Source organism: Eupeodes corollae, chromosome 3 (genome assembly GCF_945859685.1).
Source record: "Eupeodes corollae chromosome 3, idEupCoro1.1, whole genome shotgun sequence".
NCBI lineage: Eukaryota > Metazoa > Arthropoda > Insecta > Diptera > Syrphidae > Eupeodes > Eupeodes corollae.
The window spans coordinates 71501865-71522250 of record NC_079149.1 but is presented as its reverse complement, the minus strand read 5'-3'; the positions used below and the strand labels follow the sequence as shown (position 1 = coordinate 71522250).

General features: G+C 30.3%; 1 protein-coding gene across 1 annotated transcript; it reads right to left on the bottom strand.

Moving 5' to 3' along the window:
• Positions 1-1387: 1387 nt before the first annotated feature.
• On the bottom strand, positions 1388-12507 carry LOC129951798 (pleckstrin homology domain-containing family G member 4B). Its single transcript, XM_056064119.1, has 7 exons — positions 12250-12507; positions 11848-11934; positions 11435-11762; positions 2673-2759; positions 2494-2598; positions 2290-2421; positions 1388-1882 (listed from the first exon to the last, which is right to left on the bottom strand). Exons 1-7 carry the CDS (start codon positions 12369-12371, stop codon positions 1475-1477), a joined length of 1269 nt encoding a protein of 422 aa, XP_055920094.1. The 5' UTR covers positions 12372-12507; the 3' UTR covers positions 1388-1474.
• Between the last annotated feature and the right edge of the window lie 7879 nt (positions 12508-20386).

Below are 20386 nucleotides of genomic sequence, written 5' to 3'. Positions count from 1 at the left end.
CTAGCGCAGATTTTCTGCGTTTATAAATACACCCACAGTCTTTGAACGCCATATAGTTTTTCACTTGTACTCAAAAATCGAGGATCACAAGAATATTGTGCAATTATAGCAATTTAAAATAAAATGCACGGCTGGGTTGCTAGGAATTGCTCATGTTTACATGTTTAAAATTATTTCCTTATTTAAAAACGTATCTGCAAGAAAATCTTTAGATCGTTTTTTTTAAATAATTTTGTACATGTAAAATTTTTCAGTTTAAGTTTAAAGAGCACGTTTCATAGTTCAATTTCATAAAAAAATAACATTGTCGAGATATCGAATTTCAAAAAAAATGTTTGATATTTTTTGTTTTAAATCAAAACTTAAAACAATGATATTTTTGTTCATCATAATATATTATAAAAACAATATAAGAGCTTTTGCAGAAAAATTAATTAGGTTAATTAATTCTTGAGAAAACTTAAGAACACCCTTCTGGACCAACATATTTTTCTGTATATGTTTTTCGAGGTCTACAACTATAACCAAAAAACAAAAATGTCGCGATGTTTTGTATTGTGAGTGCAATTTTTTCGATGGTTAAGAATAAGTACTACATATATTTTTTAATTACTAGTTGGAATATATTTTTATATTGAATTTTTTACTTTTAATATTAAAAGGCGAACCAACCTTTTTCATTTTGACCTATTTTGATAACCTTTTTGTTCTATATAAAACATTCGTCCGCCCCCATCTTCAATACGCTTCGAATAAAGCTTCTTCAGATGCACTTTACCCCAACCGAGGGTTAATAATAATGTTGACTTTATTCACCACGTAGATAACCAATGTACCACGCACTTAAATGTTTAGTTTTTTTACTTAATTGCATAAAACATATAAATTTCCTCAATTTTCTTTCATTTTAATTTAAGAAATTAATTTTTCAAACATTATTCACTCAGACAACTTAATAGTTATGTTTAGATATGGGTTTCTGGCTTTTCAAAATGCGTCATGGTTTGTGCGTGAGACCGCCATATTAGAGATCTTGAGTTGGAGTTCATTCCCTGTCGCTGCTTCTTGTGACGAATTCACATGAAAAGTGCTTTCTTAAATTGACCGATAGGATTCTAAACGGACTATTGCGCCTACCGCTGCCTTATTTATTTTATTCATAATAACAAAACTGTGTACCGTTGTTTTTTAATATTTTTCCTGTTTTAAGTTGATAACAAAAAACACACTTTTCAATGTGTTACTTTCATTTATTTATTTATAACACTGTCTTTCGAAACTTTTGCGACATATTTAACACACATTATGAAACTAAACTGCCTTTGCGATATTGTCCAATAACTGCACAAATTATTTGGCTGAGCTTACCTATTAACAAATCATCAAGTAACAAAATTAAAATAATTAATCTATTAAGTCATTATTTTTGTTCATAGCTTTCTATATTATTTAATCTTATACTTAATTCCAAAACTTAAAATAATCGAAACATAATCCACATCATGAAGACGACAAACAAGACCACTTCCATTGGTAACGTCAACTTTGTTTCACTTTCTAACCTCTCCTTTGTCGCTTCTGTAATTTTAAGAATACAGCGCATCCACTGCTTAATCACGTAAGCTTCCGCTGCTGCGAACTCAAATTCGGGTCGATTATGAACTTTATGGGTAACGAGTAATGATTTAGAACTATTGGCCGAAACTTCAATAGAGTCCCATGCAAAATGGCAACGATAAGCGAGTCTCTTTTTTTTTACTTCAGTACAAAGGAGACATTTTTCGAAAAGATACACCTTACATCGAAATTTCTTTCGAGATTTATGATTATACGCGTCGAATTCACTAGACTTTAGGAAATATCCTTGCTCAAGAATGTTAAGCTGAAATTATACAAGGCAAGTGATTAGAAAATGTTATTTGCTGTAATGGGAAAAGTTTAAATTAAAAATTAATACCCTTAAACTTTTCAGTCTTACTCATCTAACACTTTGTTAAGACTTTAAACATGTTAATGATATTTATAAAATACAAAACAAACATTTTCTTCAAGTAAACAAAATTAAGGTTTGTATAATCATTTTTTTCTAAATCGGTCTAATTTTGGCAACTATTGAAAATTTGGCATTTTTTTAGTTGAAAAATTGCAAAAAAAAAAGGTTTGAACTTAGCAATAAGATATTAACTTTTACATTTTATAATCGTCATTTTGCAACTTGGTTTAAATTTTGTTTGTTCTAAAAAATTTAGAAATATGAAGAAGGATAATAGCAAGTCTTATACCATTTACCTCATCAAGTTCTTCTATAGATTTGATTTCTTCAGATTGGTTGACTACGGCGAGGTGGTTCCTCATTCGAGTGTCTAATTTACAACATGATTTGAGAACAGGCTTGCAATTGATACCATTTTTAAAAAAATCCTATGAAATATAAAAGAAATGTTATCTGAATAAATAATAATTTTAGGTTAAAATTGCTTTCATTTAACTTACCAATATTAATTGCTGTAATAATAGTGGATAGCGGGTCAGTCTTTGGATGGGTTGCACTAGGAAGCTATCAATTCCCAGTTTGTCATTGAACTCTGTTTGGAGTGTCTGTTAAAAAAATGGTCAAAGAATCTTAATATGCATAAATTATGTACCTTTTAATTTTAAACTATTTAACAAACCTTGAAGTATTCTCGGTGCTCCTGGCGCAGTGCCATTGATGTTTTTTTGTTAATAGTGAAGTTAACGTAGCAATAAAACTGATTTTTCTACAAAAAAAATTTGTGGAATTGAATTGATTTGACCATGATAATAAACAAAAGATTTTTAAATATGTTTTAATATTATTTTTTCAAATAGATATTTTGTGTTTTTAAATACAAGTTCTGAAATAATTATGATGAAATTTGGAATTTTAATTGTGAAACAAATTTCAAAATATTAGAAATATCGTTGTTTAAGTTTTCACCACTTCATAAAAATCCTTACTTTTTCAGAAATTCAATTTTGATTTGATTGATATGTAAACAAAATTATTGAAATAAAACTATGTTCAAAAGCATTTTCAAACTAGCTTTGCGTTAAATTAGTTTTAATAAAACTCAATAATATGGGCACTATGAAATCTCAAATACCTACTATTGCTTTTTTACCTTTTTTTAGTGCTATTAATTACCTTTTAAACAGGTCATGTGCCTATTATAAATGTGTTCTTTTTTAGCACATAAACTAACTTGTTAGAATTTTTGTTTTCACCTTAATTAAGTACTTAAGAGTTACCTTATCCTCTTCACATGATATTTACTATTCGTTGAAGATTGATACTGTCTATAAAAGTTTGCCTTATATTTCAAATTATTTAATCAATAAAGTTAGAGGTAAAAATAAGTTCGGAATAAGGTGCTATAAGTACCCTAACAATTTAACTCTTAAAAGAAAATATAAGAAACTTTGTTCCGAACTTAAAAAAGAAATTCCAATTTGCCGGGATAATTATTATCGTTGCCAATTCAACTCTGCAAAAGGTAATCTTAAAGACGAATGGAAAATCGTTAACACCATTTTAAATAAACCTTCTGTTTCAAAAAAACCTAAAAGTATTTCCATCAATGGTTGCGATGTAACGGACAAGCTCGCTATTGCTTATGCTTTCAATAGTTTTTTTTCTAATATTGCCAGCAGTTTGCAACCATGCCCCTCTCATCCTAATTGTACTCTTTGGGACCGATTTTGTTTCTGATTTACATCAATTCACTCTTTGCACTTGATTTTCGGGGTACACCAACTGCATTTGCAGATGATGTTGGTTTTTCATATGGCTCTAACGGTAGATTCAATCTGTTGTCCGATATAAACCATGATCTTGAGTTATTGAGAATTTGGTTTGCGGAACTTAATTTGGTTATGAGTTCCAAAACTAAAATAATGCTTTTTAGTTTGGCTTCTTTACAAAACTTTGAAGTAAACACATATTTTCATGCTCCAGAATGTCAAAAATATAAGCTACCGAGTTGGAACTGTGTGCATGGTAATTGTTCTCCTACTTATTTTGACAATATAAGCTGTAGCTCTAAGTGCTTTTTGATCGAAAAAGTTGATGAATTTAAATATTTAGGGCTCACTATTGATTCCAGAATGAATTTTTTAAATCATACGAATAATTTGAGACAGTATCTTCGATGCACACTTAGACACTTCTATTATTTGCGTAGTATCGTTTCAACCGATCTTTTAAAAACAATTTATTATGGAATTTTTCAGTCCAAGCTGCAATATGGAATTGCTTATTGGGGTGGTGCATACCTAAACAAAATTCAACCCTTGTTAGTCTTGCAAAAATACGTCTTAAGAAAAATTTGTCGCAAGGCGAGTAGACAACCGAGTTTCCCTTTATTTTGTGACCTAAAAATTCTACCTGTGCGCCATTTGTATTGTTTTAAGGTGCTTAAAACTTTCTTTATGAAGTCTGGTAATCGAAATTTTCGATTAATATCTAGTCACGGTTTGCGTGGAAACTCTTTGAACATGTACACGGTACCTTTTTTTCGAACTACTGCATTTCGTAACTTTAATTCTATTTTCTCTTTTCGTTTATTTAACAAGCTTCCTCAATCTATAAGAGCAATTTCATCACTTGGTTTGTTTATAAAACATTTGAAAATTTGGCTTTTTGGTTTCAATTATTCAAATTTTGAGTCATTCATTTCTGGCACTCTGGTTTAAATGAGTTTTTTTTTTTGTATATATTGCATCTTTTCTTTGCATTTTAAAAATATGTAGGCTAATAATAATGAATTTATTAATTGATTTTTGAAGTATGTAACTTGGTTAAATTTCATATTTTTTTCTTTTCTTTTATTAATTTACTAGCTATTTTTTAATCATTGTAATTTTTTACAGAGGGTCACCCCACCCATTAATTCATTTTCAATTTTTGTATTGCTTTTTTTTTGATGTGGCATTCAACACTACCACCATTTTTCTTATTTATATGATATATTACATTTTATATATATATTATTATTTTGTAATTATGAATTTATAAGAAATAAAAAATTATATCTATCTATCTATCTATCCATATAGTATAGGTAAGGTAGTGTTTAATTGGTGTATGTCAAACCATTTGCATCTATCGTCAAAAGCAAAAGTGTTGAAAGCATTTTATTTATTAGTTTACAAAAATTACTTGCAGGTAAAATTAATTATTAGCACTTTAAGTATTGTTTTTAAAAATCTAATTGAAATTTTTTTATTTATTTTCCCTTATGATTAAGATTTTTTTTCATATCAGTTTTGAATTTTGAATTTCTAAATTTAAAGTATGGAAAAAGAGCACATACAAATAACTGGTCTAAAAAAATTGTAAATTTAAATTTAAAAGCAAATTCAGTAGTTTGGCCAAAGTTATGTTCAGCTGAAACAGCTGATATTTTACATTATAGCCGTTTCCGCAAAATTCAAACTCAATGAAATTGCAACTGATGTATATTTCTTGATTCTGATGTCAGTTTGCTTAACTAAGAAAAATAGTCAATGCATAATTGCTTCAAAATCGACAGAATTTCGTATTTGTATTAATTTTTTTTCGTATGTACATATGTATGTATGTATGTATGTAGATGACTAAATTTCTCATTACCGAAATATTATATTGACTACTTGGACTGAATTTAAGTTATTGTACTCTCCAATCAAAAATACTTAAAACTGACACGAATAAAACGCATAAGCCTATTTTTCCTTGCAATTTAAAACAAAGAAATGATAACAATATTCTATTGAACATGCAGATCTTTTATTTTGAATAAGCGGGTTGTAGGCATCAGATGCCACCTTTTAAGGTGTTATCTTTTGATATTTGGCAAGTAAAAACTACGTCTTTACTAAATATTGAACGATACCGCTCAACAACGTATTCAAATTGTTCAAATTCACTTTAAAAAAATGACAGTCTCAATACGAAAACACCTTTCCGCCTGGCAACAGTAAAGTTGGTTTAAACATTTCGCGATGCTGGAAAAATCGCAAAAAGAGGAATATACGTTTCCCATACAAATCAGTATGGAACTTAATAAACTGAAGAAATTAACTTTTCCGTCACATCTAACATTTTATTTTAAAGTCTTATTTCAATATATTTTATTTTATAATTTGTTTTGTCCCTTGTTTTTAATTTGGTCAAAATATGATTAAAAGCTTAATTCATTTGATTCTTATTGATTTCTTAAAAACTTTTTAATCTAGACACAGGAATCGTTTCGTGTTGTAAGTCACTAATTCTCAACGGACTGCTGTTTTATTTATTTTATATGAGTTCAATGTACAAAATAGTCCCATAATTTGTATAAATTGTTGTATGTTTACAATTAAATGAACGTAACAAAAACTATTGAAATACTTTCTTGAGTAAGGAGTTTTTAAACCATGATTTGCTTGCATCAGATATAAAAAAAACTAAAACTGTCACTCTTTAGCTTGCACACTTGTGTAATGTTAAGAAAGATACATAGCATTATTTACTTCCCATATTAAGTTATTGTAATGTGTGTGTAGGTACGTACTTTCGTACGTCCGCGAAGTTTTCTTCGTTGTCCATAGCTCAATAACCAAAAGAGATATCGACTTCAAATCATTTTTTTATACAGACAAAAAGCAGAAAGATGCAGAAATGGCTCTCAAGAAAATTGCGTGGGCGGTTTTTTTACCATAGCAGTTTAAAAAAGTGCAAATTTTGGTTAACCCTCGAACCAAAAACGCTAGAGACTGGATTAAATTTTATATAATATATTGCATCGTGATACCTAACAAATGTATTTTTTTTAAATAATCCAATTAACAGTTTTTTTATAAATCAAAAAAACTGAAACAAAAAATTGTCAACTCGAAAATTGTACGAATCTAAAATGATTTTATCTCCAAGACAATTTTGATCATTGAAAAATAACGTTTTTAACATCTGGTAAAATTAGAGAAAAATGGAATTCACAATTTTTTTATAAAAAATAACAACCTAAAAAAACATTACTCAAAGTTGGTAAAATTGATATTCGGTTTTTGATATCTCTCAAATTAATTTCATTCATCCAATTTATAAAAATTTAAGCAATTCTACTAAAATTGGTAAACATTTGTTTTCGACTAAAAATCTATTTAACAAAACTAGATTTTCAAACTAAACTTATTCTTGATATGAAAAATATGGTTGGTAATTTTAAAATTTTTAAAAATTATTTAACTAACAACCTTTTTTACCCAACACGAAAACCTACAAACTTTTAAGCAAGACAAATCGACAGACGGGATGGGAAGTTATCAGTGTGGGTCACATCCCATCCTCTTTTTTCATTTGAATAAAAGCCCCTCACCTGCAGTCGCAAGTCTCTTTATAGTGTTTTACTCAAAATTTGATCAGTGAATTCTTTTTTATTTCAATATTTTCTGTTGTTACTATCAAGCCGAATAAATTTCAATACATACATACTCGTACATACATACGTGATTTGTTTTAATTTTTGACTAATTTTTGTTTTGCCATTGAAGCTCAATAAGATGATGCCATTTTTTAGTAGTTATGGTATTTTGCGATTGCGTTGGCAAAACTACCTTCTCTTTATTTCCTTCTATCATCTATTCATTGGTTTACAAGAAGATACACCTCTTGAAACTGTTCATACGTTCATGACTTTGTAAACGTTTCTTTTAACTTAGTAATGCAACAATAAAACCTTTTTTGGTGTCAATTCTTCACGTACATACTCGTTATGTAGTCTGGCTAATATGTGTCTATTCAAATTTCATTATGGAGTTTGATCACGTTAGCTTAACAAAATTGTGGCATTTGTGGTAGAAATATTTTGTGCTGCGAATTCTTTATTTTTGATATTTATACATAATGTGTTTGTATTTTTTTCATTTAGTTGTATATTATAGCTCATAATTTAAAAAAGGAATTTCAAAATAGTGGAATTAAGCATACATCGAGTATACTCCTAATAATTTTAAAAAGTTACCACAAATTAGAAAAAAAATTGAAGACACTTTTCAAGCATAACAGGTTTTTATGTTGTAAAACAAAGAATCAAACAAGCCAAAAGCTCCGATACAATTTCTATGGAAAACCAAAAAAAAGAAAAAAACAAGATGAGCAACCTTCATAATGTATATCAATGTAAAAGCTAAAATTTTAACAGGAGGTTTAATACAATAACCATAAATATGAGGTTTTACTCATTTTTATTAGTGTTTTTTGAAGGCTATTATTTTTCTAAAAAAAATGTACTGAATTTTTCTACGCATTTTATGAAAAGTTAACAATTGTTTTTACATATATCTACATTTAAAGAAGCTGGCGAAAAAAAAACTTTCCCATTTCTCTTAGAACCTTCGATTTGGATTGTTTAGGGAACTTGAAATTTTAATAATTTAAGCATTTTCAATTCGATAAATCAGACATTACTATAAGAAGTTAAAAATACAAAGACAAATAATGCAAAGTTTGGAGGAAGAAATTTCAAGCTTATAGAGATACTTATACGAACATATTTAAAATAATTAACTGAAACTAATGGGCAACTTTTAATTTCAAGAACTATATACAAAAAAAAACGGTATACAAAATAAATAAAGATTGTTTTTGCATTATTCCACTTCATAGTAGTTACTTATTACAAAAAGGTTATTTTATGACTTTGATTCCAAGCATTCAGAGAATTTGTTTTAATTGAAAATAAACAATGAACGAAGCTTTTTTCTGACATATATTCATGAGTCTGAAATATAAACAAAAGGCTTTAATCAGCTTTGAATGAAATAACTTTCAGTACGTGTTTTCAGCATAAACCTGGGTATGTGCTTTTTCTAAATACACAGGTTATAAATCGGAATAAATCACGAGTTCGATTATGCTATCGAAACTTGTTGTTCACTAAACAATTAACAATGTGAATATTAACAGAGTCATTTCAGTTTTAGGTTTTAAAAGTAAATCTAAGGAAAACCTATTTATATTTGGTTAACAATTTGGACTTTACCATTCAATTTTGTTCATTCAACTGATTTTTCTAATAACAATAATTTTTAATCACAACTAGCTACGTTTGGTCACAAAATGAATGAACCCATCACAAGAGACATGGTGTATATGTAAGTAAAAGAACAACTCATTGGTTTATATTATTATTAGTACTATCCTGGTACTATTCCATAGCAATGCAGCTTCAAATAATTTTTAAAGGTGTTCAAGATTTAGAATACACTGAACTGACTCAAATAACATTCCAAAAGTGCAGTAAAGCTATTAGCTTCGACAAAAATATTGTGTGCATTTCTTCATTTCTATTTTTAAGTTTTAAAATTTTAATTATATTTCTTATTAACTTGGTGAAATAATAATAATTGAAAACTAACTATTCTATGGTTATAAGGATATATTCAATACCTTTTTCTTAAACATTCTGATTCATTACAAATACAAAAGGTACAATGTTTTTCAAAATAGTGTTTAACTCTTCAAGACATCATATCAACAACAGAATTTATATAATTTTAAAAAAGTTTTTAAAAAATTCAATGCATAATTATTTTAAAAATTAAAAACAGATTTTATAAATAATGTGCTATAGATGCATGCTAGCGTTTTTTAAAACAAAACAAATTGACAGTAAAAAGAAACCAAAATGATACTGAATTCTTTCAAAATCTTGAATAGGTATTTCAACAGAAGTAATTTTAAACTTCAATTATTGATTATATACTTTTTAAAGTTTAATAAATGACAATTTTGAGTACATAGCGATGGTTAGTGTTTTGGACTGTCATGCAAGGGGTCTTGGGTTCAGTTCCTACCTGTGCCACCTAACTTTTTTCACGGGTACTGCCTCTTGCGAGGAATTGACAAATCCTCCAAGAGTAATTGTTGTCAAGAAAAAGTGTTTTCTCAAATAAGCGGTTCGGATTCGGCATTTAAACTGTAGGTGCCTTCTATCTCTGACAGCATTACTGGCACACAGGAATGGTTAAGAGTTGTAAGTCATTAGGCCCTGGTTCTTCATGAACTGTTGCGCTACCTAATTATTTAATATAAATGGCTATTTGACTTCTAGCAGGTAGCAGCTGTATCACATCACAGCCTCACTTTAAAAGTAAGAATTTTGATAATTTTTAAATCAAATCTATTTTATATGTTATCCGTATTAGTAAGAATAATTTCGAATACATTTTTATCAATGATTTTTAAAAAATATTCTTGACCCTTCTTACTTTCACTCAATTTTTTTAAGTAATGCGCATATTGAATATATAGAAACTGCTACAAACCTCGGCGTTAATTTTAACCACTCTTTAACATGTGACAACCATATCAATGGACTTATAGACAAAGTTAGACTTATAGACAAAGGATGGAGTGGACCTACAGTTTCAAGCCGATTTCGAACGGCTAACTTGAAAGCACTTTTCATGACAAGAATTACTCTTGAAGGATTTGTCAGTTATTCGCAAGAGGCAGTATCCGTGAAAAAAAAACTTTAGATGACACACGCAGAGTTTGGACCCAAGACCTATCGCATGACAGTTCAAGCCAAGGGTACTTAATGTTGCTTTTAATAATATTACTCACTATGTTTTAGGCCTACGAAGATATAGCAGTGTGTCCAATTTTTCTACCCTGCTGTTATACGAGTATATGACCTTTAATAATTACCTTAAACTTCGTAATATGTTTCTACACTCTGATGTACTTCTCATACACCAACCACAATATCTACTATTTTGACAAAAATAATTTCCCTTCCTTAAAAAGATCTTGTCAATTGATTCATCCTCGCTTTGCATATTTAACATTCAAACGTTAATTTTTTATAATCTCTGACCGATTGTGGAACTCTCTCCCACGCGCTATTAAGGATATCCAAAACGCAACAACAATTAGAAAAACTCGAAAAGATTATTTTTCAAACAGCATTTAAATTAATTCAATTTTACAGCTGAAACCATAGTCTTTTTCAACAAAATTTCGCTGTAATATTAGTTTGTAACTGATTTATAAAGTAATGTATCTTATAATTATAAAGTGTTAACGAATACAAAAATGAAATGAAATTAAATAAAATCCACATAATACATATAATTATATTCATATCAATATTTTTGTCTTTTTACTAAGTACCTTTTTTTAATAAGTATTTTTTTTTGTTTGATCTCAACTTCAGCTTCAAATATATGAATATACGTTTGCATATATGTACAATACATATGTACATTCCTGGTTAAACTTTTTGACGGAGTTTTAAAATATTTTTAGGGATTCAGCGGGATGAGCTTTTTCCCGAATTTCGTTTCTACAATCAAACCCGGGTAAGTGCCTCTCTCTTAAGTGCCTAATCTAGGGCCTTCTTTCACATAAAACTCATCTTCAAAATAACGATTAACTACTCGTACTCACTTCAAAATGTTCCGAAAATTCATCAAATAATGTTTTTAAATCTCTTTGGTTGCGTTGCATCATAGGTAGTATAATGTTCTCATGAAGATTCAAAATATCCTCAATGTGTCCGAAAAGCTCAGTTTTTGTTCCCTTTAGAGTAAGCGGCAAGTCGTCTCGAATATAGATATCACCATAATTTTTAAGACCTCTTTTAAGATTATCGACGTAGTTGACTTCCGTTTGTACCAATTCGTCAATAATATAACTTATCTTCTTGGAAGCATAAATCTCTGTCTGATCACAAGGAAAAAGATTGTCCAACGAGAGACTGTCCTCATCCTCGTGGCTGGAAATGTTTGATTTTATTTTTTTGATCCAAAGTTAAGAAATTTCAAAGCAGAAGATAGGTCTATAGTAGTTGCGTTTCTTACTATTCATCATTGTCGTACGGTTCTACTGTAGAATTTTGGGTCACCAATGAAGGCAAGCTCGTTGACCACGAGTCTTGTGAAGATTTCCTAAAAAACAAGCACAATTATCACACATTGAAAATATTATTTTTACATTATGTAGGTTTATCTAATCACTCATTGAATTAGATTTCATTTGCGAAAATGACATCAACCGCTTTTTTAATCACACATTCAAACAATTTTTTTTTCAAACAAACGAAAAACAAACACTGGCAGAGATCATTTTCCCTCGATTGGACACTGATGACAATAAAAAAGCAAACAATTCAACAAAGTAATTATTGGTCACAGCAAATTCATTATAATACAAAATTTGAATCGAATATAAGTTTAAAATAATCCAAAGACTATGGTACGTACTCCAATAGATCAATTATGTGGTGATTTCTTTTAGCCAGTGTCGTCACGCACAGTGCTGCCACAGAAAATATTATACATGAGCAGATGTCGATCCATGGTAAATAAATAATTTCCATAACCATTATTTTGAGGCGTCAAAATATAAATTTTATATTTAAAAAAAATGTCAACAACAATTAAGATTTAAAATATTTCGACTATAACCACCGCGCGCAACGACAAGCGACGAGATCACATTCCGTTCTGGTGGAATCATTTCAAACACGATGTCACTAAAATTTAAATAAAGCACAAATGTGGAGAGAACAACCACTGAGCTTTTCGAACAACAAAAACTTCTGCGATAAGATCGGTACAGAGATGTTAATTTAATGCAATAGTAGCATTTTAAAGTAAATTAAAATTATAAATTAGTACTTATATCTGTCATATTTTCATTTCTATTAATATTGGTGGAATGAAGACAATGGTGCAAAATTAAGCAAGTTATTGTTAAGGGTTAACAATTTACTAAGTGACTCCCAAATTGTAAACCTTTCTTTTGGTTTTGCTAACTAGTAAATTGCTAATTGCCTTTTGTACAGATGCTTAAAGTTAAAGTAGCCATTCCGTGATTTTAACTTTAGCAAATTGTTAAGAGATTGTTAATGTTAAAATCGTTTTAAATCTTTAAACTTTAGTAAATTGCTAAAAATGGCTTTAACATTTTAATGAATCGCTTTAATTTTAACACCAATTACGTTAGTACATTAATTTATGTATTTTTTGCAGTTAACATTTTAAAGCTTTCGATAGACATGAAATATGATATTTTTAATAAGTTTTTAAGTTCCTTTATTCAAAGAGAAAAGGTATAATTCGTAATAGTTTAGATGAATTTATTAAAACAATATACGCATATGCGTAGGGCAGTTAGTAATAGAAGAGAAAATCTGTTGTCATTTAATTAAACTAATAAATTTAATTAATTTATCTTCCAGATATATCTACAATTGTATCTATTCTTTAAGTTCGGTTTTGGTAAAGTGGGCATACGAAGGGTTTTTTTTTTTTGTTTCAAGAAAAATTATGTTTGGGTGGGTTTAGGATTAGTGGGTTACAGTAATAATGGCCATTTCGATTTTTTGTATGCAAAATAAATGGAAGTACTTCGGTTATGTAAGCATAAGTATTGTATTACAATACTTCGACAGCTCTGTTACCGCTCTATCAACATAATAAGAGAAAAGAGTTTCTTCGAAATTTTCTTTGTTGGCTGCTGTTAAGGTACTTATTTTAAAGCAGTTGGTTGTGACAATGCTATTAGAATATTTCACACATAAAGTCATCATTTTTACTAGTTTGTCCATTGATACGTATATTTAAAAACAGATTTAATATAATAATACTTTAGGAAAATAAGAAATACGATTAAAATTATTAAAATAAATGTAAATATAAATAGTTCGGCATTAATGTAGTCTCATTGAAAACAGTAACGTTACTGTTCATAGAAATACATCAAATTTGAATGTATATTGGAAATAATTAGGTAGTGTCAAATGCTTTAATTTGCAGCTGAAGTAAGAAATGTATGACATATCTCGCAATAAAAGTAAGGTAACTGGACGTGTTTATTGAAGCACTACCAACTATGCGGGTTCTGAGATGACATTGACAGCTGTCAATGTAAAACCTAGTGCAGTAAGAAAATGAATTTAGGGTAGGGAAAAAGGGTACTATCTCTTGCGAGGAATTGACAAATCCTCCAAGAATATTTTTTGTCATGAAAAGTGCTTTCCCAAATAGCCGTGCGGAATCGGCTTTAAACTGTAGGTCCCTTCCATCCCTGACAACAATACTTGCACACAGGAATTGTTGAGAGTTATGAGTCACTAGGCCCTAGTTCTAGTAGTAGTTTGTGATAGCACTGTTAAAAACCTTATTAAAAAAAAACAATTATTATTTACACTTCAGAGGCTCATCATAAGTGCATGTATTAGTTGTTAGTAAGATAATAATACAATTAAAGCCTAACACACGCGCAAAATACAAAACATAAATAACATTAACATGAATTAATACAGAACACAAAAGATGAACATTTTAAATTATATAAAATGCTTATTCGACTTAAAGCTTCATTTTTCCATAGTTAGTTCTATTTAAGTCAATATGTATAAAATCAAAAGAACGTAAGTGATGAGTTCCGCCTCGGTAATTCAAATTTTCACAATATAGTAAATAAGGTTCATCAATTTCACCATTAATGAGTTGATGAAAAAATACTAAGTCATTATTAACATGCCCTTTATGGAGAGATTGCAATTGAAGAAGCTTAATACGATGTTCACAGGGAGGCAGATCATAAGGATCTTCCCAAGGAAGACCCTTTAGGCCAAAACGAATGAAATTATGTTCAATTTATTCAATACGTTTTCTATAAATTTCGTAATAAGGAGTCCATACTTGCGATACATATTCAAGATGAGGACGAACATGGCAATTGTACAAAGAAAGAGTAACATAGGGATCATTGAACTCCAAAGCCAAGCATAGAACTTGCCTTATTGACAATAAAGTTAATGTGATGTGTAAACTCTAAGTTGGAACTGAAATAAACACCTAAATCTTTAAATGTGGAGACGCGACAGAGTTTTTGCTGTGATATACAATAATCAAATACACCAACGATTCGTTTTTTAGTAAAAGTTATCGTCTGGCATTTTAAAGGGTTGAGGGCAAGACTATTTTTTCCACACCAAAATGTGAAACTATTAATGTCGGCTTGTTTAAGGATACTATCATGGGTAGTATTTATAATCTTAAAAATGTTCATGTGATCAGCAAAAATGAAAACTTCACTTGAACATAGACATGACGATACATCGTTAATAGATAGGATGAACAGAAAAGGGCCAAGATGGCTTCCCTGGACACCTGATTGCGCAACAAAAGGTCCTGAAAGACAATTTCTAAATTTTACCTCATAAAATCTATTTTCAAGGAATGATTTGATCCAATCTATGAAAAATGGTGGAAAACCAAGAGCTTTTAGTTTAAATAAAATAATTCCGTGGCTTAGTTGGTCAAAAGCTTTAGAGAAGTCAGTGTATACACAGTCAACTTCATAACCCTGTTCTAAAACGTTTGAACATATGTTTGAGAATATGAGGAGATTAGTAACGGTTGATCTTTTTTTCACAAAACCATATTGCTAATCGCAAATGAGATTTTTACTAAGAACTGCCACTCTTTCACAAACAACTTGTTCGAACAATTTAGGAATGCAAGAAAGCTTTGCAATGAGCCTGTAGTCTATTGTATCTACCTTGTTTCCTTTCTTAAAAATTGGTGTTAGAAATGACTTCTTCCATATACTGGGAAATTTGCCTGTTTTTAGAGAAAGTTTGAATAAGAACGTAAAGGTTTAACTAAAGCATTACTACACTTTTTTAGTACTGGGGAATACCATAAGAGATATCGATCTCAAATAAATTTTGTTATACAGATAATACGGCAGAAAGATGCAGAAATGGCTCTCAAGAAAATTGCGTGGGTGGTTTTTTTACCATAGCAGTTTGAAAAAAAGGTGAAAATTTTGGTTAACCCTTAATATCTTACGAACCAAAAACGCTAGAGACTTAAATAAAATTTTATATAATATATTGTAACGTAATTCCAAAGAAGTATATTTTTTGAAACAAAATGACTTTAACGTTTTTTTTTATAAATCAAAAAAACTGAATAAAAATTGTTTCACCTCCAAAATTTCACTACTAAAATATCATCTCATCTCCAAAACAATTTTTTGCAATGAAGAATAATGTTTTTGACATCTGATAAAATTTTGAGAAAAATCGAACTGACAGTTTTTTTATTAAAAGTAAAAATCTAAAACAAACATTACTCAAAATTAAAAATTGAATATCGATTCAAATATCTTCAAACTTATTTTATCTTATAAGAAATATTGTTTTCAACATTCTGAAAAATTCTGAATTGACAGTTTTTTTACAAAAAATAAAATCCTAAAAAAAATAATAAAAGTTGGTAAAAATTGGTTTTCGACTCAAATATCTTTTCAAAAATTATAGATATTGGCTTTAAATCTATTTTTATCTTTCAAAAAAATATTGTTATTAACATTCAGTAAAATTTTGGAAAAAATCGAATTGACAGTTTTTGTACAAAAATTAAAAAACTATAAAACATTTAACAAAAGTTGGTAAAAATTGATTTTCGACTCAAACAACTTTTCAAAAATTTGAAATATTGGCTTCAAACTAATGTTATCTTATAAGAAATATTGTTTTCAACATTCGATAAAATTTTGAAAAAAATCGAATTGACAGTTTTTTTTTACAAAAAATAAAACTCTAAAAAAAAACAATACTAAAACTTGGTAAAAATTTACTTTCGACTCAAATAGCTTTTCAAAAATTTGAAATATTGGTTTCAAACTTATTTTATTTCACAGAAAATATTGTTTTCGTATTCATAATTTTTTTTATATATGTAAATCCAACAGTCATACAAAATAAAATCTACAAAAAATAGTACGCACATTTGGTAAAAATTGATACGAGTACCAGTACCAGTATAGACAAACTTTTAAGCAAGTTTGTTTGACAAATCGACAGACGTTATGGGAAGTTATCAGTGTGGGTCGCATCCCAGCCTCTTTTTTGAGTTTTTAATACAGCTTGTTTGCTGTAAGTCAGTAAGAAGGATTTTATCGAGAAAAGATAGTTCCAATTGTGAAGAAGAGAGAGAGGCTTCAAGGCAAGATTCGTCTTCTAATGGAATCCAGTCAATGTGTGGTAAATTTAAATCACCTAGAAGTAAAATATTGGTGTCAGCGGAAGACAAACTGATAACAAAGTCTAATGCTAAATAGAGTTCGCTATAAACAGACTCTAAACTTTTTTGAGGAATATAAACGTTTAAAATGAAAATAGTCTTGGTCTGTACCATTATCTTTACACATACGAGTTAAATTGATAATAGGAATATATACAGAAGAAGAGAAATATGTATTTTTTACAGCTATAAGAACACCTCCACCTAAATCCCTTGCATTACCAACATGACGATCATTTCTCTAAACTTCGTACTCTTGGCTGAAAATTTCTGTATCGAAAAAGCTTGAATTAAGCCAGGTTTCTGTCAAAACAAATACGTCATGTGGAAATTATTGGGAGTTGTGAAAAATGTCAGCAGTCTTGCTACGAAGTCCCCTTACGTTTTGGTGGAAGAGGACAAGTCTGTTGAGTTTTTTGGCTTGGTTTTCAAAGAAACACCTCGTTTTTGACTTTGTGTAAATTCTTTGACTAAAGTCTCTGCGGGCCATATATTTTTATTGCAAATTGAATCGAAGAACGTGGGATTCGTTACTTATTTAAAAGAAGAAACAAAGCTATGGTTTATTGATCTTAGTACACCTAATGGATGAGGTATGCTCTTGGTAGTAACTAAGTGAGAAGTTATATCTTCTGGCTAACAAAGTGGGTCTAGACGAGACATACAAATTATTTTTAGTTTTAAAATAGCTTTGATAGGGATGTAATTGTTTATAACTGTCCCAGTAACGGTTAAATGATGAGTCCCAGTGGTATCTGAAAGTATTGGGGTGATGTTAACATTAGTTCGTTTTGAGGGAGGGGTAGAATTTCTAGCAAGCACAGAGTTTTCTTGTCTTCTTTTTTAGACTTTTTCTCTTGTTTATCAGGTACACTTTCTGCGTTATTAACACCAGGACCTGATCGCGCGAGAATATCTCCACTTTCATAAGATAAGGTAGGCGGAATTTTGGGGCTAGCTAAATCATCGGTCGAAGTTTAACTATCAACCATGATGTTGGTTGCAGAATATGCATTTAATTTGCAAACTTCAGTATTAAACGAATTCAATAGCACTTCAAAATCTTTAGAAAGATTTAAAAAGTGAGCCCTAAAAGAAGACATTTTAAAAGCTAGTTGAGATAGAGACAGCTTACGGCAGTCGTGACAGTACCAGTAAGAAAATTTCGAGTTTGCTATTTTTTCGATAAACGCATTGGTTGAACCAACGCATTTTGCATGGTAAAGATTACCACAGGGTCCAAAACAGGCAAACAAAGGATTATTATTAGAACTCTTTTGGCAGTTTTTGCTGTAACAATCCATGTTTTGCAAAGAAGTGTTAAATGATATAAATTAAAAAAATAAGAATAAAAATATATTTAAATTGAAAAAAATAAAAAAACAAAAATCACTGGGGCTCAGTTGAATAACGCTCTTTTTTTGTTGTAAATTCATTTTTATTAATTCATTCTTAAACCTATCTTAAAACTAGAAATAATTCATAAAACTAGCCTAATTATCCATAACTTACAACTAACTTAATGGTCCCATACGGACCCTCTAAGTTAAACTATAACACTTAAAACTAATGCCTTTCGGCCCTAAGATCTATTTTACTTCAATTTATATTTTATTTATTTTTGCATTTATTAGAAAATTTGAATAAAAAAAACTAATATCGATATTCTTTTTTATTTTTACTTAAAAACTACTTAAAGTAAGGTCCTTAATATAAAACTCAAAGCTAACTTAAACCACCTAGTCTACCTATAAACTACTTAAAACAAGAACAACCACAGCCGAAAATTTAATTATCTAACATTTTTGTTTTTTATATTTTGTTGTCTTTTTTTTAATTACCCTACTGAACCGAAGGAGCTCTGCTTGTGCCATAACGTCCCGATTGTACAGGAGTTTACTATCCACGGTTCTTCGTCTGACGTGGTCGATTAGCGGAACTGCCAATCTATTCTGTATCAGACTGCATCTATATAAAAAGAGGAGTGTCTCTGATACACGTCATTCGGATAGAACGCCCCGAAAATTAAAGTGTTGGTCGAAGACATAGCTCTTGCAATGTGACCTCGAACGAGTTTTATTACGAAATTGTCAATTCTGATGATTTGAATAATAATGCACGTAAGAAGATTATGCTGTTCGATGTAAGTTAAAACTACCGCTCGAAAACCCGAAACTTCTAAATTTGGGAAGGGGCAACGTTGAATCACTCAGGACAACCGTAAACGATCATCGGCCGTATGAGGGCCATGTCGCAAATTAACTTCACACTAGGGTCAAGCCGACTGCTGTAAAACAGACGTTTTGTCAGAGCGAAGGCTGCTCTGGAACTGGTCAGAGCAGCATTTATACGTCTTTCGAAATATAAATACTGATCTAACCAGATACCGAGGTACTAAACTACACTTTTTCTCGCTAATCGCGGCCCGTGAAGACCAACGATAACCATCTTGCGCCAATTCTTGCACGTTTCTCTTTTGGCCCTAGCCAACGGAATCCTAAACGGAATTGTCTCCGAAGACCATTGTTAATTTGTAATGTTGTTAATAAATATCATAAAGTATAAACAACGGTTTTCTTATAAGCCTGCTAAGTTTTAGGTAAGGACCGTCTAACCATACGGTGTCAAAAGTCTTTCCCAAATCAACCAGAACAGCACCTTGGCATTGTTGTTTTGATTTATTCCATTGGATTTCAAAAACGAGTTTAGACGCAGCATGAATTGTGTCATGACCTGTTTTGAACCCGAACTGTTTATCCGGAATTATTTTAGTCAGAGCCCTATTGATGATCTTTTCGAAAACTTTGCTGATGCTCGGAAGAAGACTTATCGACCGAAGATTTGACGGATTGGAGTTGTCCTTTCCCTTTTCCGGGAGAGGATGAACCACAGCGGTCTTCCAATGCACTGGATAATATGCATTATTCAGTGCATTGTTGAAGAGTGTGGTGTAAATGTCAATTGCTTCCATCGGAAAATGTCTTAGTACAACGTTGGATATACCATCGACACCTGCTGACTTTTTATTTTTTATTGAATTGAAGATGAGCTGGAGCTCAACCTTTGTCACTAACTTGCTCCCGTTTGCTCGGCGATTATGGCATTTGCCAAGGAATCGTCATCGAACCGCAAGAAACCACGGTTTAAGATCGCCATTCTGTCATATCATTTCGAAAGTAAAAGTGATTAAGTAGGGCTCTGTTTTCCAGGTTGTGGTTGGGGCGAATGCTAACATTTACCTCGTACACTTGCTGGAAAGCAGCTTCCATGGCCCCCACTTTTTCCTTGGGTTCTT

Coding starts and splice junctions, on each gene's coding strand:
- LOC129951798 (XM_056064119.1), bottom strand. CDS start 12,371: ATGGTTATGGAAATTATTTATTTACCATGGATCGACATCTGCTCATGT. Junction 11,763..11,847: donor CCGTACGACAATGATGAATA/GTAAGAAACGCA, acceptor AAACATTTCCAG/CCACGAGGATGAGGACAGTC. Junction 2,760..11,434: donor AATTTTCGGAACATTTTGAA/GTGAGTACGAGT, acceptor TTTTTTTTGTAG/AAAAATCAGTTTTATTGCTA.